The 27576-nt window shown below is 42.5% G+C and overlaps 1 protein-coding gene across 1 annotated transcript in view; it reads left to right on the forward strand.

Annotated features, from left to right (window-relative positions):
- LOC123724023 (low affinity immunoglobulin gamma Fc region receptor II) overlaps positions 1-25527 on the forward strand; it is a 36285-nt gene extending 10758 nt beyond the window's left edge. Inside the window, exons 3-7 of the mRNA XM_045711978.1 lie at positions 7892-8167; positions 8563-8805; positions 12020-12244; positions 12387-12443; positions 24750-25527. Of these exons, the coding sequence (XP_045567934.1) occupies positions 7892-8167; positions 8563-8805; positions 12020-12244; positions 12387-12443; positions 24750-24814 (866 nt within the window). The 3' untranslated portion in view covers positions 24815-25527. The remainder of the gene's footprint in view (positions 1-7891; positions 8168-8562; positions 8806-12019; positions 12245-12386; positions 12444-24749) is intronic.
- The last annotated feature ends 2049 nt before the right edge of the window (positions 25528-27576 follow it).

Raw genomic sequence — 27576 nt, forward strand, 5'->3', positions numbered from 1 at the left:
GCACTCACCCCTGAGGGGCCCCTGTGTTGAGGGTCAGCATGGCAGATGTGTTGTTGCCTACCCTTACCACCTGGGGGCGGCCCGTCAGGAAGTCCAGGATCCAGTTGCAGAGGGGAGGTGTTTAGTCCCAGAGTCCTTAGCTTAGAGATGAGCTTTGACGGCACTATGGTGTTGAACGCTGAGCTGTAGTCAATGAATAGCATTCTCACATAAGTTATCCTTTTGTCCAGGTGTGAAAGGGCAGTGTGGAGTGTAATAGAGAATGCGTCATCTGTGGATCTATTGGGGCGGTATGCAAATTGGAGTAGGGTTTCTGGGATAATGGTGTTGATGTGAGCCTTTCAATGGCTATATTTTTTATTATTAACTAGGCAAGTCAGTTAATAACCTCTTACAGCTACTTAAGGCCAGGGGACAGTATTGAGAATTTTGAAAAAAATATGTGCCCATATTAATATTTTTATTATTAGATTTGGATAGAAAACACTCAAGTTTCTAAAACTGTTTGAATGGTGTCAGTAAGTATAACAGAACTCATATGGCAGTCAAAACCCTGAGACAAATCCTAACAGGAAGTGGAAATCTGATGTGTGGAATCACTTTCAAGCCTTTGCCATTGAACCACACAGGGACTGGTTACTCATTTAGCACTTCCTAAGGCTTCCACTAGATGTCAACAGTCTTTACAAAGTAGTTTGAGTCTTCTCCGGTACAAACTGACCGAACGAGATGCCTGGAAAGTTTGTCATAAGGGGAAGGCCATTACTACTATGACACGCATGCATGTGGGGACTGTTTCGTTCCGAAACGTTTTATAAGACAATGCAATCATCCGCCTTGAATATTATTGAAGTTCTGATTGAAAAAGGCCCTAAAGATTTATGTTATACAATGTTTGACATGTTTGAACGAACGTAAATCATTTTTTTTGTACTTTTGTGGCGACATGTTCCATGCACTTTGTACATTTTGAGTAGCCTTCTGAACGCGCTAACAAGAAGGAGCTATTTGGACATAAATGATTAACTTTTTCAAACAAAACAACATTTGTTGTGGACCTGGGATTCCTGGAAGTGCCTTCTGATGAAGATAATCAAAGGTAAGGGAATATTTACAATAGTATATTTGATTTTAGATGGTTCCAAGATGGCGCTAACCTGTATCGCCTATTTTTCTGAGCATAGCACCTCGTTTATTGCAAAGTGTGATTTCCCAGTAAAGTTATTTTTAAAATCTGTAAATGCGGTGGCATTCACGAGATGTTAATCTATAATTTTTTGAATGACAATATTATATTTTACCAACGTTTTCGAATAGTATTTTAGTAAATTGTAGAGCTGATTCACCGGCGGTGTTGAAGGGAAAATATTTTCTGAACATCACGCTGATATAAAATGCTGTTTTTATATATAAATATGAAGTTGATAGAACAAAAGAATGCATGTATTGTGTAACATGATGTCCTGGGAGTGTCATCTGATGAAGATTGTCAAAGGTTAGTGCTTCATTTAGCTGTGTTTTGGGTATTTGTGATGCATGTGGTTGGTCGGAAAATGACGGTGTGGTTATTTGTGTCGATGTACTCTCCTCACATAATATAATGTTTTGCTTTTGCTGTAAAGCCTTTTTGAAATTGGACAACGTGGTTCGATTCAGGAGAGGTGTAAAAGACGGTGTAAAATAGTCATATGTTTGAGAAATTGAAGTTATAGTGTATCTATAAAACGGTGTAACGGTGTAACATCTCAAAGATGTTTGATAAATAGAAATTATTAGATTTGTGGTTTTGAATACGGCGCTCTGATTTTTAACAAAAATCGATGCCGCTTAACGGGATTGTAGCGTCCAGAAGTTTTTAAAAACAATCTTATTTAAAATGACTACTGGGGAACAGTGGGTTAACTGCTTTGTTCAGGGGCAGAACGACAGATTTTTACCTTGTCAGCTCAGGGGATTTGATCCAGCAATCTTTCGGTTATTGGCTCAACTCTCATGTTGGTATTACAGACTCAGCCAAGGAGAGGTTATAAATGTCAGTGAGACACAAGTTTGTCAGCGCATGCTCTGAGTACACATCCTGGTAATCCGTCTGGCCCTGCGGCTTTGTGATTGTTAACTGTATATGAAGTATTACATAAATAAGCAAAATGTTTGAGCAACAATTAAATGTAATCTACAAGGGCTCATGACATGGTGGGAGCTATGGATATTAGATTATAACTGACCAGGACATAATCTGGAGATAGATTTACTGTCTCTGTTATCTTATGACAGACCAGCTAGATCTACTGTCTCTGCGTTTTCACCAAACAAAACGCAGATTTTCTCCAGAGCAGGTAGTTGAAGAATTGCTTCAATTCTTCTTTATAATAGGAAAGTATATTTTTTATTACATTTCAGGACATATATACCTCTGAGTCATATTTGGAGAAGGAAGTCCTGCTCATTCTCTAGTCACCTCATCCATAGCATTTCTTCCCTGTTTTTCTATGACACTTTGAAAAAAGGTTCCAAAAGGGTTTTTCGAGAACCCTTTTTGGTTCCAGGTAGAACCCTCTGTGGAAATGGAATTTGTCCCAATAATTACAGAGAACACTGCATATACCACAATATCTATTAACTACCCAACACTGACCCTAACTACCTACCCTACGCTGTCCCAAGAATTACAAAGGGGCAGCATGTAGCCTTGTGGTTAGGATAGTATTCTACCCTCATCAGGTTAGACAGCTAGAGAATAGCCTCTCCCTGCTGTGTTTCAGCATCTCTTTCAGAATATTTTATAATTTACTTAGACAATGCATCTCTCTCTCTCTCTCTCTCTCTCTCTCAGATTTCGCTCTTCCAGCATCTCTGATTGTCAGTCCTGACTGATCTCAGTTCTTTGAAAATGAGTCTGTCTCTCTGAGCTGTCTCTCTGAGCTGTGAGGTTCAGGGGAACTCTGCTAGGTGGAGAGTGGTGAGGAACACATCGAGAGGAATCCTTTCAGAGTGTAGTACTGACTGGGGAAAACAACAAGGGTCTTCATGCATTGTATCACTAATACCATCAGACAGTGGAGTGTACTGGTGTGAGTTTGGGTCTGGAGAACACAGCAATGCTGTCAACATCACAGTACCTGGTATGTCCACAAACACCATCTACTAACATTATAGTGTTTAGTGGTTCATCTGGTTTCAGATAAGCTGATGTTATGTTTATATATTATGTTTATATATTATATACAGCTGGAGCTGTGATCCTGGAGAGACCTGTTTATATATGATGTTTATATATTATATACAGCTGGAGCTGTGATCCTGGAGAGCCCTGTTTATATATGATGTTTATATATTATATACAGCTGGTGCTGTGATCCTGGAGAGACCTGTTTATATATGATGTTTATATATTATATACAGCTGGAGCTGTGATCCTGGAGAGACCTGTTTATATATGATGTTTATATATTATATACAGCTGGAGCTGTGATCCTGGAGAGACCTGTTTATATATGATGTTTATATATTATATACAGCTGGTGCTGTGATCCTGGAGAGACCTGTTTATATATGATGTTTATATATTATATACAGCTGGTGCTGTGATCCTGGAGAGACCTGTTTATATATGATGTTTATATATTATATACAGCTGGAGCTGTGATCCTGGAGAGACCTGTTTATTTATGATGTTTATATATTATATATAGCTGGAGCTGTGATCCTGGGGAGTCAATCTGAATCTGGTGTACATTTATATCAGTTAGCAGACGCTCTTATCCAGAGCGACTTACAGATTGGTGCATTCACCTTATGATATCCAGTGGAACAACCACTTTACAATAGTGCATCTAAATCTTTTAAGGGGGGGGGGGGGGGTTAGAAGGATTACTTTATCCTATCCCAGGTATTCCTTGAAGTGGTGGGGTTTCAGGTGTCTCCGGAAGGTGGTGATTGACTCCGCTGTCCTGGCGTCGTGAGGGAGCTTGTTCCACCATTGGGGTGCAGGAGCAGCGAACAGTTTTGACTGGGCTGAGCGGGAACTGTGCTTCCGCAGAGGTAGGGGGGCCATCAGGCCAGCGGTGGATGAACGCAGTGCCCTTGTTTGGGTGTAGGGCCTGATCAGAGCCTGAAGGTACGGAGGTGCCGTTCCCCTCACAGCTCCGTAGGCAAGTACCATGGTCTTGTAGCGGATGCGAGCTTCAACTGGAAGCCAGTGGAGTGTGCGGAGGAGCGGGGTGACGTGAGAGAACTTGGGAAGGTTGAACACCAGACGGGCTGCGGCGTTCTGGATGAGTTGTAGGGGTTTAATGGCACAGGCAGGGAGCCCCGCCAGCAGCGAGTTGCAGTAATCCAGACGGGAGATGACAAGTGCCTGGATTAGGACCTGCGCCGCTTCCTGTGTAAGGCAGGGTCGTACTCTGCAAATGTTGTATAGCATGAACCTACAGGATCGGGTCACCGCCTTGATGTTAGCGGAGAACGACAGGGTGTTGTCCAGGGTCACGCCGAGGCTCTTAGCACTCTGGGAGGAGGACACAATGGAGTTGTCCACCGTGATGGCGAGATCATGGAAAGGGCAGTCCTTCCCCGGGAGGAAGAGCAGCTCCGTCTTGTCGAGGTTCAGCTTGAGGTGGTGATCCGTCATCCACACTGATATGTCTGCCAGACATGCAGAGATGCGATTCGCCACCTGGTTGTCAGAAGGGGGAAAGGAGAAGATTAATTGTGTGTCGTCTGCGTAGCAATGATAGGAGAGAGCATGTGAGGATATGACAGAGCCAAGTGACTTGGTGTATAGCGAGAATAGGAGAGGGCCTAGTGGTGAGAGCACGTGGTGCGGAGACGGATTCTCGCCACACCACCTGGTAGGAGCGACCTGTCAGGTAGGAAGCAATCCAAGAGTGAGCCGCGCCGGAGATGCCCAACTTGGAGAGGGTGGAGAGGAGGATCTGATGGTTCACAGTATCAAAGGCAGCAGATAGGTCTAGAAGGATGAGAACAGAGGAGAGAGAGTTAGCTTTAGCAGTGCGGAGAGCCTCCGTGACACAGAGAAGAGCAGTCTCAGTTGAATGACCAGCCTTGAAACCTGACTGATTTGGATCAAGAAGGTCATTCTGAGAGAGATAGCAGGAGAGCTGGCCAAGGACGGCACGTTCAAGAGTTTTGGAGAGAAAAGAAAGAAGGGATACTGGTCTGTAGTTGTTGACGTCGGAGGGATTGAGTGTAGGTTTTTTGAGAAGGGGTGCAACTCTCGCTCTCTTGAAGACGGAAGGGACGTAGCCAGAGTTCAAGGATGAGTTGATGAGCGAGGTGAGGTAAGGGAGAAGGTCTCCGGAAATGGTCAGGAGAAGAGAGGAGGGGATAGGGTCAAGCGGGCAGGTTGATGGGCGGCCGGCCGTCACAAGACGGAAGATTTCATCTGGAGAGAGAGGGGAGAAAGAGGTCAAAGCACAGGGTAGGGCAGTGTGAGCAGGACCAGCGGTGTCGTTTGACTTATCAAACGAGGATCGGATGTTGTCGACCTTCTTTTCAAAATGGTTGACGAAGTCATCCGCAGAGAGGGAGGAGGGGGGGGAGGGGGAGGAGGATTCAGGAGGGAGGAGAAGGTGGCAAAGAGCTTCCTAGGGTTAGAGGCAGATGCTTGGAAGTTAGAGTGGTAGAAAGTGGCTTTAGCAGCAGAGACAGAGGAGGAAAATGTAGAGAGGAGGGAGTGAAAAGATGCCAGGTCCGCAGGGAGGCTAGTTTTCCTCCATTTCCGCTCGACTGCCCGGAGCCCTGTTCTGTGAGCTCGCAATGAGTCGTCAAGCCACGGAGCAGGAGGGGAGGACCGAGCCGGCCGGGAGGATAGGGGACATAGAGAGTCAAAGGATGCAGAAAGGGAGGAGAGGAGGTTTGAGGAGGCAGAATCAGGAGATTGGTCGGAGAAGGATTGAGCAGAGGGAAGAGATGATAGGATGGAAGAGGAGAGAGAGAGCGAAGGTTGCGACGGCGCAATACCATCTGAGTAGGGGCAGAGTGAGTAGTGTTGGAGGAGAGCGAGAGGGAAAAGGATACAAGGTAGTGATCGGAGACTTGGAGGGGAGTTGCAGTGAGATTAGTAGAAGAACAGCATCTAGTGAAGATAAGGTCAAGCCTTGTGAGTAGGGGGGGGACGGTGAGAGGGTGAGGTCAAAAGAGGAGAGGAGTGGAAAGAAGGAGGCAGAGAGAAATGAGTCAAAGGTAGACGTAGGGAGGTTAAAATCACCCAGAACTGTGAGAGGTGAGCCATCCTCAGGAAAGGAACTTATCCAGGCGTCAAGCTCATTGATGAACTCTCCAAGGGAACCTGGAGGGCGATAAATGGTAAGGATGTTAAGCTTGAATGGGCTAGTGATTGTGACAGCATGGAATTCAAAGGAGGAGATAGACAGATGGGTCAGAGGAGAAAGAGAGAATGTCCACTTGGGAGAGATGAGGATTCCAGTGCCACCACCCCGCTGACCAGATGCTCTCGGGGTGTGCGAGAACACGTGGTCAGATGAGGAGAGAGCAGTAGGAGTAGCAGTGTTTTCTGTGGTAATCCATGTTTCCGTCATGGCCAAGAAGTCGAGGGACTGGAGGGTAGCATAGGCTGAGATGAACTCTGCCTTGTTGGCCGCAGACCGGCAGTTCCAGAGGCTGCCGGAGACCTGGAACTCCACGTGGGTCGTGCGCGCTGGGACCACCAGGTTAGAGTGGCAGCGGCCACGCGGTGTGAAGCGTTTGTTTGGCCTGTGCAGAGGGTTAGAGAACAGGGATAGACTGACACATAGTTGATAGGCTACAGGAGAGGCTACGCTAATGCAAAGGAGATTGGCATGAAAATTAACTAAACAACTGGGGAAGCGAGAGAGCAGGGCCTCCCTCACTAACCTTTCACTGAAACACTAAAATATAACTTTCCTAGCTTCCACTAGAAATTATAATTGATGTAAACTACAGTGGTTCAATGTTTCCAGGAATAGGCTCAAACTTAGTTTATTCCACTAGATAACTTGGTACAGTATTCTTCCGTGAAAACCCACCTAGTGCACTGTGTCCTATGACGCCGTAGCTAACTAGCTAACTAGCATGCTAGCATCCTATAACACACGGTTAGCACCAATACTTGGTTACAACAAGCTACCAATGGATCATTCGTGTCCGTGTCTAGTTCATAACGCAGAAGGAATTAAACGTTGGCTAGCTAACACAAAGTCAGTCCTGCTAGCTACACAAGTGGCCTACACATCTCGAATGTTCAGAAAGTTAAGTTTACGTTGCAAAAATCTTATAGACTAAAAAAGATACAACTAGCTGGTAGGGTTAGCTAGCTAGCAGGGGGTGCGTTGTTGACTATGTTAGAGAATGTAGCTGGCTACCTAACCTCGATAGTTACTCTGTACTACGCCTTTATCTTGATACAAAGACAACTATGTTACATTACACTAGTCAAATCGTTCCGTTGTAATGTATATAGTTTCTGCAATACTGCTAATTGGTAAAGTTGGCTAGCAAGCAGTGGCTGTGATGTTGTTGACGCCGTTTCGAAAACGGCGCGAATGAACGAATGCAGCTGGCTAGCTAACCTTGTTAGTTTCTCAAAGCTACACCTTTATCCTTGATACAAAGACAGCAGAGACAACTATGTAGCTAGCTAACAATACACTAATCAAATCGTTCCGTTGTAATGAAATGTAATGTAATGAAATTAAATGTAATGCGTGAGGTACAGCACGACTACTTGCTCCAGCACCCGGAAGCGTGTAGACTGGTTGAACAAATCACTAATTAAAGTTGAACTCCGACTTGATACAGACTCAGCTGTGGAATATATTTCAATATTGCATAGCTATCAGACTAAACCTCTCTACGTATCTTTCTCTTTCTCTCTCTCTCTCTTTCTCAGTTCTCTTTAATCCAGCCTCTCTGAGTGTCAGTCCTGACAGATCTCAGTTCTTTAAATTAGAGTCTGTCTCTCTGAGCTGTGAGGTTCAGGGGAACTCTACTGGATGGAGAGTGGTGAGGAACACAGAGAGAGGAATCCTTTCAGAGTGTAGTACTGACTGGGGGAAACAACAATGGTCTTCATGCATCGTGTCGCTAATACTATCAGACAGTGGAGTGTACTGGTGTGAGTTTGGGTCTGGAGAACACAGCAATGCTGTCAACATCACAGTACATGGTATGTCCACAAACACCATCTACTAACATTATAGTGTTTAGTGGTTCATTTGGTTTCAGATAGCTGATGTTATGTTTATATATGATGTTTATATATTATATACAGCTGGAGCTGTGATCCTGGAGAGCCCTGTTTATATATGATGTTTATATATTATATACAGCTGGTGCTGTGATCCTGGAGAGACCTGTTTATATATTATGTTTATATATTATATACAGCTGGAGCTGTGATCCTGGAGAGCCCTGTTTATATATGATATGTATATATTATATACAGCTGGTGCTGTGATCCTGGAGAGACCTGTTTATATATGATGTTTATATATTATATACAGCTGGTGCTGTGATCCTGGAGAGACCTGTTTATATATGATGTTTATATATTATATACAGCTGGTGCTGTGATCCTGGAGAGCCCTGCCCTTCCTGTGACTGGGGGAGATTCTGTGACTCTGCGCTGCAGATATCAGGGAACTCGCTCTGACCTCACAGCTATTTTCTACAAAGATGGATCCCTCATCAGGGCTGAGACTACAGGAGAGATGACCATCCCTGCAGTATCCAAGTCAGATGAAGGACTCTACAAGTGTACCAACTCTGAAGGAGAATCACCAGAGAGCTGGATGACTGTGACAGGTGAGAATATGAGAAACCTTGACATTCAGATTATATGGTTCTTCTTTACACTGTTAAGTTTGATACGTTATATTCATAATATATTCATAATAATTTGTGTTCTCGCTTGGTCATTAGACCCAATACATACAGTACCAGTAAAAAGTTGGACACACCTACTCATTCAAGGGTTTTTCTTTATTTTTTACTATTTTCTAGAATAATAGTGAAGACATCACAATTATGAAATAACACATATGGAATCATGTAGTAACCAAACAAGTGTTAACCTCTCTGGGCTAGGCGGGACGAATTCGTCCCACCTACGTAACAGCCAGTTGAATCCTGTGGCGCGATTTTCAAAACCTTTGAAATGCTATTACTTCAATTTCTCAAACATATGACTATTTTACAGCTATTTAAAGACAAGACTCTCGTTAATCTAACCACACTGTCCGATTTAAAAAAGGCTTTACAACGAAAGCAAAATATTAGATTATGTCAGCAGAGTACCAAGCCAGAAATAATCAGACACCCATTTTTCAAGCTAGCATATAATGTCACAAAAACCCAGAAGACAGCTAAATGCAGCACTAACCTTTGATGATCTTCATCAGATGACAACCCTAGGACATTATGTTATACAATACATGCATGTATGTTTTGTTCAATCAAGTTCATATTTATATCAAAAACCAGCTTTTTACATTAGCATGTGACGTTCAGAACTAGCATACCCCCCGCAAACTTCCGGGGAATTCGCTAACAATTTACTAAATTACTCACGATAAACGTTCACAAAAAGCATAACAATTATTTTAAGAATTATAGATACAGAACTCCTCTATGCACTCGATATGTCCGATTTTAAAATAGCTTTTTGGTGAAAGCACATTTTGCAATATTCTAAGTACATAGCCCAGGCATCACGGGCTAGCTATTTAGACACCCGACCAAGTTTAGCACTCACCAATATCAGATTTACTATTATAAAAGTTTGATTACCTTTTGTTGTCTTCGTCAGAATGCACTCCCAGGACTGCTACTTCAATAACAAATGTTGGTTTGGTCCAAAATAATCCATCGTTATATCCGAATAGCGGCCTTTTGTTGGTGCGTCCCAGACACTATCTGAAATGGTAAATCAGGGTCGCGCGCATGGCGCAATTCGTGACAAAAAAATCTAAATATTCCATTACCGTACTTCGAAGCATGTCAACCGCTGTTTAAAATCCATTTTTATGCCATTTTTCTCGTAAAAAAGCGATAATATTCCGACCGGGAATGTCCATTTAGGTAAACAGAGGAAAGAAAACACAGCTTTCGGTCGACGCGGGCACGAGCCTGAGTCTCACAGTACTGTAACCAGCCACTACCCAAACGCGCTACTTTTTTTCAGCCAGAGCCTGCAAAGCCACGATTCTGCATTTTGCCGCCTTCTGAGAGCCTATGGCAGCCGTAGGAAGTGTCACGGGACAGCTAAGATCCTCACTCTTCAATAAACAGAGACAAGAAGAACGACACCTTGTCAGACAGGCCACTTCCTGCATGAAACTTTGTCAGGTTTTTGCCTGCCAAATGAGTTCTGTTATACTCACAGACACCATTCAAACAGTTTTAGAAACTTTAGGGTGTTTTCTATCCATATGTAATAAGTATATGCATATTCTAGTTACTGGGTAGGAGTGGTAACCAGATTAAATCGGGTACGTTTTTTATCCGGCGGTGTAAATACTGCCCCCTAGCCCTAACAGGTTAGACAAATCAAAATATACTTTATATTTGAGATTCTTCAAAGTAGCCACTCTTTGCCTTCATGACAGCTTTGCACACTCTTGGCATTCTCTCTACCAGCTTCTTGAGGAATATGTGGGAAGGAGTTCATATGCTGGGCACTTGTTGGCAGCTTTTCCTTTACTCTGCGTTCCAACTCATCCCAAACCATCTCAATGGGGTTGAGGTCCGTTGATTGTGGAGGCCAGGTCATCTGATGCAGCTTTCCATCACTCTCCTTCTTGGTCAAATAGCCCTTACACAGCCTGGAGGTGTGCTTTATGTCATTGTCCTGTTGAAAAACAAATGATAGTCCCATTAAGTGTATCGCTGCAGAATGCTGTGGTGGCCATGCTGGTTAAGTGTGCCTTGAATTCTAAATAAATCCTAGACAATGTCACCAGCAAAGCACCCCCACACCATCACACCTCCTCCTCCATGCTTCACGGTGGGAAATGCACATGCGGAGATCATTCGTTCCACTAATTTTACGTCTCACAAAAATCTCAAATTTGGACTCATCAGACCAAAGGACAGATTTTCACCGGTCTAATGTCCATTGCTCGTGTTTTTGGTCCAAGCAAGCCTCTTCCTCTTATTGGTGTCCTTTAGTAGTGGTTTCTTTGCAGCAATTCTATCATGAAGGCCTGTTTCACTCTGTCTCCTCTGAACAGTTGATGTTGAGATGTGTCTGTTACTTGAACTTTGTGAAGCATTTATTTGGGCAGCAATTTCTGAGGCTGGTAACTCTAATGAACTTGTCCTCTGCAGCAGAGGTAACTCTGGGTCTTCCTTTCCTGTGGCGGTCCTCATGAGAGACAGTTTCATCATTGTGCTTGATGGTCTTTTGCAACTCCACTTGAAGAATCTTTCAAAGTATTTGAAAAAATTCCAGATTTGACTGACCTTCATGTCTTAAAGTAATGATGGACTGTTGTTTCTCTTTGCTTATCTGAGCTGTTCTTGCCATAATATGGACTTGGTATTTTACCAAATAGGGCTATCTTCTGTATACCACCCCTACCTTGTCACAACACAACTGATTGGCTCAAACGCATTAAGAAGGAAAGAAATTTAACAAATTAACTTTTAACAAGGCACACCTGTTAATTGAAATGCATTCCAGGTGACTACCTCATGAAGCTGGTTAAGAGAATGCCAAGAGTGTGAAAAAATTGTAATCAAGGCAAAGGGTGGCTTCTTTGAAGAATCTCAAATATAAAATATATTTTAATTTGTTTAACACTTTTTGGTTACTACATGATTCCATATGTGTATTTCATAGTTTTTCATAGTTCTGTCTTCACTATTATTCTACAATGTAGAAAATAGTAAAAATAAAGAAAAACCCGTGAATGAGTAGGTGTGTCCAAACTTTTGATTGGTACTGTATGTCTAATTCGAAAATATTAGTCAGATTGATTATAACTATTTACTGTCGTTTCCTCTGGTGTTTTTCAAGATGGGGGCTCTACCTCATCCTCCTCTCCTCCCTCCTCTCTCCTCCCCTCCTCTCTCATCCTCCCTCTGTCTGTCTCTGGGTTGGTGGCTGCTCTCGCCATCTCTCTGATCATTCTACTGGTCCTGTTCTGCAAGAAGAGGAACAAACATGTAGCAGCTGAACCCAGAGATGTTACCTATGCTGACGTCAGAATCACACAGGACCCAGAACCCAGGAGAAGGAGAGGTACACACACACAGACACACACACACACACACACACACACACACACACACACACACACACACACACACACACACACACACACACACACACACACACAGTACAGTGTCTTTATGTCTTTAACCCATTGTCTCGTCTCCTCCAGAGAAGTCTCCAGGAGCTGATCCAGTCTACTCTGCAGTGAAGACCTCCAACACCACAGGTACTGTAGTACTGTATAACACTATAACACCACAGGTACTGTAGTACTGTATAACACTACAACACCACAGGTACTGTAGTACTGTATAACACTATAACACCACAGGTACTGTAGTACTGAATAACACTATAACACCACAGGTACTGTAATACTGAATAACACTATAACACCACAGGTACTGTAGTACTGAATAACACTACAACACCACAGGTACTGTAGTACTGTATAACACTATAACACCACAGGTACTGTAGTACTGAATAACACTATAACACCACAGGTACTGTAGTACTGAATAACACCACAGGAACTGTAGTACTGAATAACACTATAACACCACAGGTACTGTAGTACTGTATAACACCACAGGTACTGTAATACTGTATAACACTATAACACCACAGGTACTGTAGTACTGAATAACACTATAACACCACAGGTACTGTAGTACTGAATAACACTATAACACCACAGGTACTGTAGTACTGAATAACACTATAACACCACAGGTACTGTAGTACTGAATAACACCACAGGAACTGTAGTACTGAATAACACTATAACACCACAGGTACTGTAGTACTGTATAACACCACAGGTACTGTAATACTGTATAACACTATAACACCACAGGTACTGTAGTACTGAATAACACTATAACACCACAGGTACTGTAGTACTGAATAACACCACAGGTACTGTAATACTGTATAACACTATAACACCACAGGTACTGTAGTACTGTATAACACTATAACACCACAGGTACTGTAATACTGTATAACACTATAACACCACAGGTACTGTAGTACTGTATAACACTATAACACCACAGGTACTGTAATACTGTATAACACCACAGGTACTGAAATACTGTATAACACCACAGGTACTGTAGTACTGAATAACACTAACATCACAGGTACTGTAATACTGTATAACACTATAACACCACAGGTACTGTAGTACTGTATAACACTATAACACCACAGGTACTGTAATACTGTATAACACTATAACACCACAGGTACTGTACTCCTGAATAACACTATAACACCACAGGTACTGTAGTACTGTATAACACTATAACACCACAGGTACTGTAATACTGTATAACACTATAACACCACAGGTACTGTAGTACTGTATAACACCACAGGTACTGTAGTACTGTATAACACTATAACACCACAGGTACTGTAGTACTGTATAACACCACAGGTACTGTAATACTGAATAACACTATAACACCACAGGTACTGTAATACTGTATAACACCACAGGTACTGTAATACTGTATAACACTATAACACCACAGGTACTGTAATACTGTATAACACTATAACACCACAGGAACTGTAGTACTGTATAACAGTATAATACCACAGGTACTGTAGTACTGTATAACACCACAGGTACTGTAATACTGAATAACACTATAACACCACAGGTACTGTAATACTGTATAACACTATAACACCACAGGTACTGTAATACTGTATAACACTATAACACCACAGGTACTGTAGTACTGTATAACACCACAGGTACTGTAGTACTGTATAACACCACAGGTACTGTAATACTGTATAACACCACAGGTACTGTAATAATGTATAACACTATAACACCACAGGTACTGTAATACTGTATAACACTATAACACCACAGGTACTGTAGTACTGTATAACACCACAGGTACTGTAGTACTGTATAACACCACAGGTACTGTAGTACTGTATAACACTATAACACCACAGGTACTGTAGTACTGTATAACACTATAACACCACAGGTACTGTAGTACTGTATAACACCACAGGTACTGTAATACTGAATAACACTATAACACCACAGGTACTGTAATACTGTATAACACCACAGGTACTGTAATACTGTATAACACTATAACACCACAGGTACTGTAATACTGTATAACACTATAACACCACAGGTAATGTAATACTGTATAACACCACAGGTACTGTAATACTGTATAACACTGTAACACCACAGGTACTGTAATACTGTATAACACTATAACACCACAGGTACTGTAATATTGTATAACACCACAGGTACTGTAATACTGTATAACACTATAACACCACAGGTACTGTAATACTGTATAACACCACAGGTACTGTAGTACTGTATAACACCACAGGTACTGTAGTACTGTATAACACCACAGGTACTGTAGTACTGTATAACACTATAACACCACAGGTACTGTAGTACTGTATAACACTATAACACCACAGGTACTGTAGTACTGTATAACACCACAGGTACTGTAATACTGAATAACACTATAACACCACAGGTACTGTAGTACTGTATAACACCACAGGTACTGTAATACTGTATAACACTGTAACACCACAGGTACTGTAATACTGAATAACACTAACACCACAGGTACTGTAATACTGAATAACACTATAACACCACAGGTAATGTAATACTGTATAACACCACAGGTACTGTAATACTGTATAACACTATAACACCACAGGTACTGTAATACTGTATAACACTATAACACCACAGGTACTGTAATACTGTATAACACTATAACACCACAGGTACTGTAGTACTGAATAACACTATAACACCACAGGTACTGTAGTACTGTATAACACTATAACACCACAGGTACTGTAGTACTGTATAACACTATAACACCACAGGTACTGTAATACTGTATAACACCACAGGTACTGTAATACTGTATAACACTATAACACCACAGGTACTGTAGTACTGTATAACACTATAACACCACAGGTACTGTAATACTGTATAACACCAGAGGTACTGTAATACTGTATAACACTATAACACCACAGGTACTGTAATACTGTATAACACTATAACACCACAGGTACTGTAGTACTGTATAACACCACAGGTACTGTAGTACTGTATAACACTATAACACCACAGGTACTGTAGTACTGTATAACACCACAGGTACTGTAATACTGTATAACACTATAACACCACAGGTACTGTAGTATCAAATCAAATTTATTTTTATATAGCCCTTCGTACATCAGCTGATATCTCAAAGTGCTGTACAGAAACCCAGCCTAAAACCCCAAACAGCAAGCAATGCATGTGAAAGAAGCACGGTGGCTAGGAAAAACTCCCTAGGAAAAACTCCCTAGAAAGGCCAAAAACCTAGGAAGAAACCTAGAGAGGAACCAGGCTATGAGGGGTGGCCAGTCCTCTTCTGGCTGTGCAGGGTGGATATTATAACAGCACATGGTCAAAATGTTAAAATGTTAAAATGTTCATAAATGACCAGCATGGTCAAATAATAATAATCATAGTAGTTGTCGAGGGTGCAACAAGCACGTCCGGTGAACAGGTCAGGGTTCCATAGCCGCAGGCAGAACAGTTGAAACTGGAGCAGTAGCACGGCCAGGTGGACTGGGGACAGCAAGGAGTCATCATACCAGGTAGTCCTGAGGCATGGTCCTAGGGCTCAGGTCCTACGAGAGAAAGACAGAAAGAGAGAAAGAGAGAATTAGAGAGAGCATATTTAAATACACACAGGACACCGGATAAGACAAGAGAAATACTCCAGATGTAACAGACTGACCCTAGCCCCCGACACATAAACTACTGCAGCATAAATACTGGAGGCTGAGACAGGAGGGATCAGGAGACACTGTGGCCCCATCCGATGAAACCCCGGACAGGGCCAAACAGGCAGGATATAACCCCACCCACTTTGCCAAAGCACAGCCCCACACCACTAGAGGGATGTCTCCAACCACCAACTTACCGTCCTAAGACAAGGCCGAGTATAGCCCACAACGATCTCCGCCATGGCACAACCCAAGGGGGGCGCCAACCCAGACAGGAAGACCACGTCAGTGACTCAACCCACTCAAGTGACGCACCCCTCCCATGGACGGCATGGAAGAACACCAGTAAGCCAGTGACTCAGCCCCTGTAATAGGGTTAGAGGCAGAGAATCCCAGTGGAAAGAGGGGAACCGGCAAGGCAGAGACAGCAAGGGCGGTTCGTTGCTCCAGCCTTTCCGTTCACCTTCACACTCCTGGGCCAGACTATACTTAATCATAGGACCTACTGAAGAGATACGTCTTCAGTAAAGACTTAAAGGTTGAGACTGAGTCTACGTCTCTCACATTGGTAGGCAGACCATTCCATATAAATGGAGCTCTATAGGAGAAAGCCCTACCTCCAGCCGTTTGCTTAGAAATTCTAGGGACAATTAGGAGGCCTGCGTCTTGTGACCGTAGCATACGTGTAGGTATGTACGGCAGGACCAAATCGGAAAGATAGGTAGGAGCAAGCCCATGTAATGCTTTGTAGGTTAGCAGTAAAACCTTGAAATCAGCCCTTGCCTTAACAGGAAGCCAGTGTAGGGAGGCTAGCACTGGAGTAATATGATCAAATTTTTTGGTTCTAGTCAGGATTCTAGCAGCCGTATTTAGCACTAACTGAAGTTTGTTTAGTGCTTTATCCGGGTAGCCGGAAAGTAGAGCATTGCAGTAGTCCAGTCTAGAAGTAACAAAAGCATGGATTAATTTTTCTGCGTCATTTTTGGACAGAAAGTTTCTGATTTTTGCAATGTTACGTAGATGGAAAAAAGCTGTCCTTGAAACAGTCTTGATATGTTCTTCAAAAGAGAGATCAGGGTCCAGAGTAACGCTCGAGGTCCTTCACAGTTTTATTTGAGACGACTGTACAACCATCCAGGTATTTAAATCACTAATACAGTCACTAATACATAATTTATCCGTGGAGATAAAATCCAATGAAATGTAAAGTTGTGTATCATCTGCGTAGCAGTGAAAATCAATGCTGTGCTTTCTGATAACGCTGCCAAGGGTTAACATATATAAACTGGACAGTTCCGGACCCATAATTGAACATTGTGGAACGCCACATGTGACATCATAGTCAACAGTGTCGAATTACTTAAATCCTGTAGCGGCTGTCGTCAACATGAGACCAAAATGCAAGCGGGATGTGGATACTCATCTTTTTATTATAAAGAATGAAGCAAACACGTAAAAACAATAAAGACTCACGACAGGCTAACAGGATATACATACAAAATTATAGCAGTGCTAGCGCAACAACCCACCAACCCAAGTGAAAAACACACACCTAATATATGACTCCCAATCAGGAACAACGATAACCAGCTGTCCCTGATCGGGAGCCACACAGACCAACATAGAAACATACAACCCAGAACAAACATACACAGACATCTTCTGCCACGTCCTGACCAAAATACTACACAACTACACCCTCTGCTAGTCAGGACGTGACAAATCCAATAGTACAAGAACAGAGAACTGTTTAGCATCTGTGTTGGCTTGTTTCTCTATGGTGTAGAAGGTCAGGGTGTGACTAGGGGGTGTTCTAGTATGTCTATTTCTATGTTGGTGCTAATGTGGTTCCCAATTAGAGGCATCTGTTTATCGTTGCCACTGATTGGGGATCATATTTAGGTAGCCATTTCCCCACCTGTGTGTTGTTTGTTTAGTTGCCTGTCATGACTTCACGGTTCGTTATTGTTTTTGTTTTGTTTGTTTGTTTCACGGAGATTAAAAATATGTGGAACTATACTCACGCTGGTCCGCTCATTATGAAACTCGTGACATGGCTCTAAGATAAGTTACCACTTTACCTATGGCTGTCTCTGTGCTGTGGCACGAAAACCAGATAAGAATTTTTTCAAAAATACAGTTGATTTGAACACTTATTCAGAACTTTCCTTAAGAATGGGAGGTTGGAGACCGATAACTTCTAAGAGCTGAGGAATCTAGAATCTAATTTAGCTGTTGGAACACCAACTACAGTACTACAGTACTACACCTGCTACAGTACTACACCTGCTACAGTACTACAGTACTACACCTGCTACAGTACTACACCTGCTACAGTACTACAGTACTACACCTGCTACAGTACTACACCTGCTACAGTACTACAGTACTACACCTGCTACAGTACTACAGTACTACACCTGCTACAGTATTACAGTACTACACCTGCTACAGTACTACAGTACTACACCTGCTACAGTACTACAGTACTACACCTGCTACAGTACTACAGTACTACACCTGCTACAGTATTACAGTACTACACCTGCTACAGTACTACAGTACTACACCTGCTACAGTACTACAGTACTACACCTGCTACAGTACTACAGTACTACACCTGCTACAGTATTACAGTACTACACCTGCTACAGTATTACAGTACTACACCTGCTACAGTATTACAGTACTACACTTCCTACAGTACTACAGTACTACACCTGCAGTACTACACCTGCTACAGTATTACAGTACTACACCTGCTACAGTATTACAGTACTACAGTACTACACCTGCTACAGTATTACAGTACTACACCTGCTACAGTATTACAGTACTACACCTGCTACAGTATTACAGTACTACAGTACTACACCTGCTACAGTATTACAGTACTACACCTGCTACAGTATTACAGTACTACACCTGCTACAGTATTACAGTACTACACCTGCTACAGTATTACAGTACTACACCTGCTACAGTATTACAGTACTACACCTGCTACAGTACTACAGTACTACACCTGCTACAGTACTACAGTACTACACCTGCTACAGTATTACAGTACTACACTTCCTACAGTACTACAGTACTACACTTCCTACAGTACTACAGTACTACACCTGCAGTACTACACCTGCTACAGTATTACAGTACTACACCTGCTACAGTATTACAGTACTACACCTGCTACAGTACTACAGTACTACAGTATTACAGTACTACAGTACTACACCTGCTACAGTACCACAGTACTACAGTACTACACTTCCTACAGTACTGGTTGGAGACCGATAATTACTGTAAATAAAAACACAGCATCTTGTTTACATCTTGTTTACATTCTTTATTGAAACCACAATGTCACAAATCATTTGCATCTACCTTTACAATTACTTTTAGAGTTTGGGATTTACAAATGTATGCTTTTCATGTCATTTTTCGTTAGGGCAAATCGGGTCTGTGATATAATTATGTCTTTTATATAACTATCATCCAAATGTTTAAAGTGAGCGTGGGTGACGGAGAGAAACAAAATGGTGCTCCTTGGGATTCAAAAGCATAATCAGTGCTCTAACTTCATTTGAGGTAATAATTTAGCTGTTGGAACACCAACTAATAGAATTCTGCTTAAGAGGTTGGAGACTGATAACTTCTAAGAGCTGAAGAATCTAGAATCTAATTTAGCTGTTGGAACACCAACTAATAGAATTCTGCTTAAGAGGTTGGAGACTGATAACTTCTAAGAGCTGAAGAATCTAGAATCTAATTTAGCTGTTGGAACACCAACTAATAGAATTCTGCTTAAGAGGTTGGAGACTGATAACTTCTAAGAGCTGAGGAATCTAGAATCTAATTTAGCTGTTGGAACACCAACTAATAGAATTCTGCTTAAGAGGTTGGAGACTGATAACTTCTAAGAGCTGAGGAATCTAGAATCCTTTTCTTCAGAAGGGGTTTCACCATATCAGTTTTTAGTGCAGTGGGGAAAGTTCCCATGAACAGGGAGTGATTAACAATAGCTTGCACTTCTTCAGATATGCCATTAAAAACTGTTTTGAAGAAGGTGGTGGGGATAGGATGGAGAAGGCAGGTGGAAGGTCAAGTTGTGATGTCACTTTCCTGACCATGTCTGTGTCAACCAGGGAAAATAAATCCATAGTGCCTTTGTGTGGTAGGCTAGTGCATATATCATCAGACTTCTCATCAGGTCTTGACTGATACCCAGTCTAATGTTGAATCTAATACCTGAAATATGCTGTAAACTCATCACATTTAGATGTGGAGGAAAGTTCACATAGGTTTGCGGAGGTAGGATTTATCAGGCCATCAATGGTGGACAGAGCACTCTCTAATTATTCTGATTATTGGTGATCAAGTTAGTAAAATGAGCCCATCTGGCATTTCTAATGGCCTTGTAATATATGATGCTCTCTCATTTCTAATGGCCTTGTTATATATGATGCTCTCTCATTTCTAATGGCCTTGTAATATATGATGCTCTCTCATTTCTAATGGCCTTGTTATATATGATGCTCTCTCATTTCTAATGGCCTTGTTATATATGATGCTCTCTCATTTCTAATGGCCTTGTTATATATGATGCTCTCTCATTTCTAATGGTCTTGTTATATATGATGCTCTCTCATTTCTAATGGCCTTGTTATATATGATGCTCTCTCATTTCTAATGGCCTTGTTATATATGATGCTCTCTCATTTCTAATGGCCTTGTTATATATGATGCTCTCTCATTTCTAATGGCCTTGTTATATATGATGCTCTCTCATTTCTAATGGCCTTGTTATATATGATGCTCTCTCATTTCTAATGGCCTTGTTATATATGATGCTCTCTCATTTCTAATGGCCTTGTTATATATGATTCTCTCTCAGAATATCATAATGGACCTGCAACTTTGACTTCATCCAATTCCACTCCGTCTTTCTGCAATTTCTCTTTAATTTATTAGTTTCCTCAGTCATCCAAGGGCCTCTCCGTTTGGATGTGTCCTTTTTCAACGTTACTGGATCTATGGCATCAATGGTTGCCCTTAATTTGCTATTAAAGTTATCAACTAAATCACCACAAGAGGAAGGCAGAACAGGTGGTGGAATATAGGTGGTGTTCATTAACTCAATAAAATCTGTAGCATCTTTAGAGGTCAGATAGTGTTTCTTAATAATGTGTTCAGTATTACCCTGTTCTATGGGCAACAAGGTAGGTAACATCCCCAGTGGTGATCAGATAAAGCAACAACAATAGAGGATATGTCAATAGAAAGCCCCTTGGTAATAACCAGGTCCAGAGTATGGCTGTGGTTATGGGTGGGCCCAGTAGAAAGCCCCTTGGTAATAACCAGGTCCAGAGTATGGCTGTGGTTATGGGTGGGCCCAGTAGAAAGCCCCTTGGTAATAACCAGGTCCAGAGTATGGCTGTGGTTATGGGTGGGCCCAGTAGAAAGCCCCTTGGTAATAACCAGGTCCAGAGTATGGCTGTGGTTATGGGTGGGCCCAGTAGAAAGCCCCTTGGTAATAACCAGGTCCAGAGTATGGCTGTGGTTATGGGTGGGCCCAGTAGAAAGCCCCTTGGTAATAACCAGTCCAGAGTATGGCTGTGGTTATGGGTGGGCCCAGTAGAAAGCCCCTTGGTAATAACCAGGTCCAGAGTATGGCTGTGGTTATGGGTGGGCCCAGTAGAAAGACCCTTGGTAATAACCAGGTCCAGAGTATGGCTGTGGTTATGGGTGGGCCCAGTAGAAAGCCCCTTGGTAATAACCAGGTCCAGAGTATGGCTGTGGTTATGGGTGGGCCCAGTAGAAAGCCCCTTGGTAATAACCAGGTCCAGAGTATGGCTGTGGTTATGGGTGGGCCCAGTAGAAAGCCCCTTGGTAATAACCAGGTCCAGAGTATGGCTGTGGTTATGGGTGGGCCCAGTAGAAAGCCCCTTGGTAATAACCAGGTCTAGAGTATGGCTGTGGTTATGGGTGGGCCCAGTAGAAAGCCCCTTGGTAATAACCAGTCCAGAGTATGGCTGTGGTTATGGGTGGGCCCAGTAGAAAGCCCCTTGGTAATAACCAGTCCAGAGTATGGCTGTGGTTATGGGTGGGCCCAGTAGAAAGCCCCTTGGTAATAACCAGTCCAGAGTATGGCTGTGGTTATGGGTGGGCCCAGTAGAAATCAGGTCTATAGTGGACCCAGTAGAAAGCCCCTTGGTTATGGGTGGGCCAGTAGAAAGCCCCTTGGTAATAACCAGTCCAGAGTATGGCTGTGGTTATGGGTGGGCCCAGTAGAAATCAGGTCTATAGTGGACCCAGTAGAAAGCCCCTTGGTAATAACCAGTCCAGAGTATGGCTGTGGTTATGGGTGGGCCAGTAGAAAGCCCCCTTGGTTATGGGTGGGCCAGTAGAAAGCCCCTTGGCAATAACCAGGTCCAGAGTATGGCTGTGGTTATGGGTGGGCCCAGTAGAAAGCCCCTCTGGTAATAACCAGGTCCATAGTATGGCTGTGGTTGTGGTTGGGCCCAGTAGAAAGCCCCTTGGTAAAAACCAGGTCCAAAGTATGGCTGTGGTTATGGGTGGGCCCAGTTGAAAGCCCCTTGGTAATAACCAGGCCCAGAGTATTGCTGTGGTTATGGGTGGGCCCAGTAGAAAGCCCCTTGGCAATAACCAGGTCCAGAGTATGGCTGTGGTTCTGGGTGGGCCCAGTATAAAGCCCCTTGGTAATAATCAGGTCTATAGTTTGGCTGTGGTTACATGGGGACCCAGTAGAAAGCCCCTTGGTAATAACCAGGTCTCTAGTGCCGCTGTGGTTATGGGTGGGTACAGTAGAAAGCCCCTTGGTAATAACCAGGTCCAGAGTATGGCTGTGGTTATGGGTGGGCCCAGTAGAAAGTAGGTGCTCTGGTCTGGTGGCTGACATTTAAACAGTATAACATGATGCTCTGGTCTGGTGGCTGACATTTAAACAGTATAACATGATGCTCTGGTCTGGTGGCTGACATTTAAACAGTATAACATGATGCTCTGGTCTGGTGGCTGACATTTAAACAGTATAACATGATGCTCTGGTCTGGTGGCTGACATGTAAACAGTATAACATGATGCTCTGGTCTGGTGGCTGACATTTAAACAGTATAACATGATGCTCTGGTCTGGTGGCTGACATTTAAACAGTACAACATGATGCTCTGGTCTTGTGGCTGACATTTAAACAGTACAACATGATGCTCTGGTCTGGTGGCTGACATTTAAACAGTATAACATGATGCTCTGGTCTGGTGGCTGACATTTAAACAGTATAACATGATGCTCTGGTCTGGTGGCTGATATTTAAACAGTATAACATGATGCTTACAGCTGAAAGCATTATAGTAGTAGCTTTATGTGAACAACATCACCCATAGTTAAACACCAAAGTCCCTTTGTCACACACAGATGTGACCTGCTTCAGGAAGCTAGGCGTACAACTGAAAGCATTAGTAAAAATAAAGGCTGCCACACGCACATAGATACTTATCAGAGCAGTAGATCTGTGTCTGTTTGAGGTCATAGCTGTGTATATATATAGACTTATCAGAGCAGGAGATCTGTGTCTGTTTGAGGTCATAGCTGTGTATATATATAGACTTATCAGAGCAGGAGATCTGTGTCTGTTAGAGGTTATAGCTGTATGTGAACAACATCACCCATTGTTAAACACCTCTGTCCCTCTGTCACACATTTCACATATATTTTTATATGTTTTTGTCATTTAGCGACTTACAGTGGTGAGCCATTTAGCAGATGCTCTTGTCCAGAGCGACTTACAGAAGTGAGCGGATACATTTCTGTACTTTTCCACACACACACACACACACACACACACACACACACACACACACACACACACACACACACACACACACACACACACACACACACACACACACACACACACACACACACACACACACACACACACACACACAAACACACATGTACCTCCCTCTTCTTTCCTTCTGTCCCTTACATACACTTGCGGGGGCACCGGTTAGTTGAGGTAATGCTCCCCCTTTTTCCTAGTCTGGCTAGTACCAAAACCACCATAAAAAAGCCAGACTACGGTTTGCAACTGCACATGGGGACAAAGATCATACTTTTTGGAGAAATGTCCTCTGGTCTGATGTAACAAAAATAGAACTCTTTCGCCATAATGACCATCGTTATGTTTGGAGGAAAAAGGGGGAGGCTTGCAAGCTGAAGAACACCATCCCAACCATGAAGCACGGGGGCGGCAGCATCATGTTGTGGGGGTGCTTTGCTGCAGGAGGGACTGGTGCACTTCACAAAATAGATGACGTCATGAGGATTGAAAATTATGTTGATATATTGAAGCAACATCTCAAGACATCAGTCAGGAAGTTAAAGCTTGGTCGCAAATGAGTCTTCCAAATGGACAATGACCCCAAGCATACTTCCAAAGTTATGGCAAAATGGCTTAAGGACAACAAAGTCAAGGCATTGGAGTGGCCATCACAAAGCCCTGACATCAATCCAATAGAAAATTGCTGTATGTTGGGGTGTATCAATGTATCTAACTACACATTAAACACTGAGACCTGTTGGGGTGTATAACTGTTCCTGTGGTGTTGGAGGTCTTCACTCTAGTAGACTGGATCAGCTCCTCTGTCCCTCACTCATCTCTCTCTCCTCTCTCTTTACCTAGTGACCCTGTTCATCAGAACGTCATGGTGGGTGGAAAAAGATGCTCTCTTCAGCAGCGGTGAATAACCACAACCCTATCAGTCCATCTCTTTACTTCCCCGTTCTCTAATCTTCTCTCTCCCCCCTTCCTTGTTCACACCAACACACTCTCTTTAGACGCTGCAGCCTTGACCTCCATCAACAGTATCAGCAACAGAGAGGTGTGAAGTTTCCACAACAGAGTTAGAGTCAGTATATCATGTACTTCTCTTTAGACGCTGCAGCCTTGACCTCCATCAACAGAGTTAGAGTTAGTTTATCATGAGAACATACAGACACCACTGACTAGAACCAGCTGACAGTATCAGTTGTAAAGGCTTCATTACTACTAACAGAAGGAAAGTTGTAGTGTCCATGATGAATGATGTAAAGGCTTCATTACTACTAACAGAAGGAAAGTTGTAGTATTATGTCCATGATGAATGTCGTAAAGGCTTCAATGTGTTTTATATTCTAATTGTTTATGTAAAATTGGAAATTGTATTTTTCTATAATTTCATTTTGTGTGTTCAGCTTAAGCAACACAAGTGTATGGTTAGCAACTTGCCAAATAAAGTTCCATGTGTTGTATCCTGATTTGTCCACTAGATGGCAGTGCTCCATGTGTTGTAACGGTGTAATACTGAACTGTAATACTGTTATACATCTATTACATTCCCTGGCTGCAGACATGGATGATCCTTTAACCTGTTATGGCTAGGGGGCAGTATTTTCACGGCCGGATAAAAAACGTACCCGATTTAATCTGATTATTACTCCTGCCCAGAAACTAGAATATGCATATAATTATTAGCTTTGGATAGAAAACACTCCAAAGTTTCTAAAACTGTTTGAATGGTGTCTGTGAGTATAACAGAACTCATTTGGCAGGCCAAAACCTGAGAAGATTCCATGCAGGAAGTGCCCTGTCTGACAATTTCTTGGCCTACTTGATTATCTCTATCCATTACAGGGGATCTCTGCTGTTAAGCGACACTTCCTACGGCTCCCATGGGCTCTCAGAAGGCGGCAAAAAGCTGAATCGTGGCTTTGCAGGCTCTGGCTGAAAAAAAGTAGAGCGTTTGGATAGTGGCTGGTCACAGTACTGTGAGACTCAGGCTCGTGCCCGAGTCGACCCCATGCTTTATTTTCTTTCGTCTTTTTACCTAAACGCAGATTCCCGGTCGGAATATTATCGCTTTTTTACGAGATAAATGGCATAAAAATTTAAGCATTTAAACAGCAGTTGACATGCTTCGAAGTACGGTAATGGAATATTTAGAATTTTTTTGTCACGAAATGCGCCATGCTCGTCTCCCTTATTTACCCTTTCGGATAGTGTCTTGAACGCACGAACAAAACGCCGCTATTTGGATATAACAATGGATTATTTGGGACCAAACCAACATTTTGTTATTGAAGTAGAAGTCCTATGGAGTGCATTCTGACGAAGAACAGCAAAGGTAATAACATTTTTCTTATAGTAAATCTGACTTTGGTGAGTGCTAAACTTGCTGGGTGTCTAAATAGCTAGCCCTGTGATGCCGGGCTATCTACTGAGAATATTGCAAAATGTGCTTTCACCGAAAAGCTATTTTAAAATCGGACATATCGAGTGCATAGAGGACTTCTGTATCTATAATTCTTAAAATAATTGTTATGCTTTTTGTGAACGTTTATCGTGAGTAATTTAGTAAATTGTTAGTAAATTCCCCGGAAGTTTGCGGGGGGTATGCTATTTCTGAACGTCACATGCTAATGTAAAAAGCTGTTTTTTGATATAAATACGAACTTGATTGAACAAAACATGCATGTATTCTATAACATAATGTCCTAGGTGTGTCATCTGATGAAGATCATCAAAGGTTAGTGCTGCATTTAGCTGTCTTCTGGGTTTTTGTGACATTATATGCTAGCTTGAAAAATGGGTGTCTGATTATTTCTGGCTTGGTACTCTGCTGACATAATCTAATGTTTTGTTTTCGTTGTAAAGCCCGGTTTCGTAGCTCGCTCGGTCTGAGGGCAACGACCGTGAGAAAACTAGGCCCAAAATGAAGCCTGCCCCAATATGTCATGTGCTTTTGGGTGACAGTGAGAGAACCGTTAGGGTTAGAAGCACAATTCAACCTCAGGAGTATTCCTGAGGTCCTCCCGATCTGTGCAAGCCTAACCTTGACCCTGTGGCATTAACCCTTCACAGTGAAAAGAAGGTGTTTAGATCAAACAGTGTGCAATGACTTCTCTCCCCATAGGAACACATAGACTATTCTCCAAAATTCAACCTGAAGCCTATGTTGGTTATGAATGCCTTATGAACCTGTCTTCTATAACAATCCATCAGGCTACTGTGAGGTCTACCTGTGTCGATTCTAAGGTTCCTGCAGCAACCGGAAGTTGTTAAAATCACCCTAGAGCTATTGTCATATGGCCAACAAGCAGATAGTGAAAATCACGCAACTCAACCCTGTGTCATTCAGTCAATTCTTAAGGTAGAGACATCATATTCAGGATTATGTTTATGTCTACCCCAAAGACAACGTGTGTGGAGCAAGAGCTTCCTGTGACAACCGGAAGTGGTTAAAAACAGCCTAGAGCTATTGTCATATGGCCAACAAGCAGATAGTGAAAATCACGCAACTCAAGCATGTGTCATTCAGTCAATTCCTAAGGTAGAGACTTCATATTCAGGATTCTGTTTATGCCTACCCCAAAGACAACGTGTGTCTATTCTTTTTGCAAAAAAACGAAAACACACACACACAATTTGTCCATAGGGACATAGTATGGGGCTTAGAGGCTTATTATGCCTT

This window comes from Salmo salar, unplaced genomic scaffold, assembly GCF_905237065.1.
Source record: "Salmo salar unplaced genomic scaffold, Ssal_v3.1, whole genome shotgun sequence".
Lineage (NCBI taxonomy): Eukaryota > Metazoa > Chordata > Actinopteri > Salmoniformes > Salmonidae > Salmo > Salmo salar.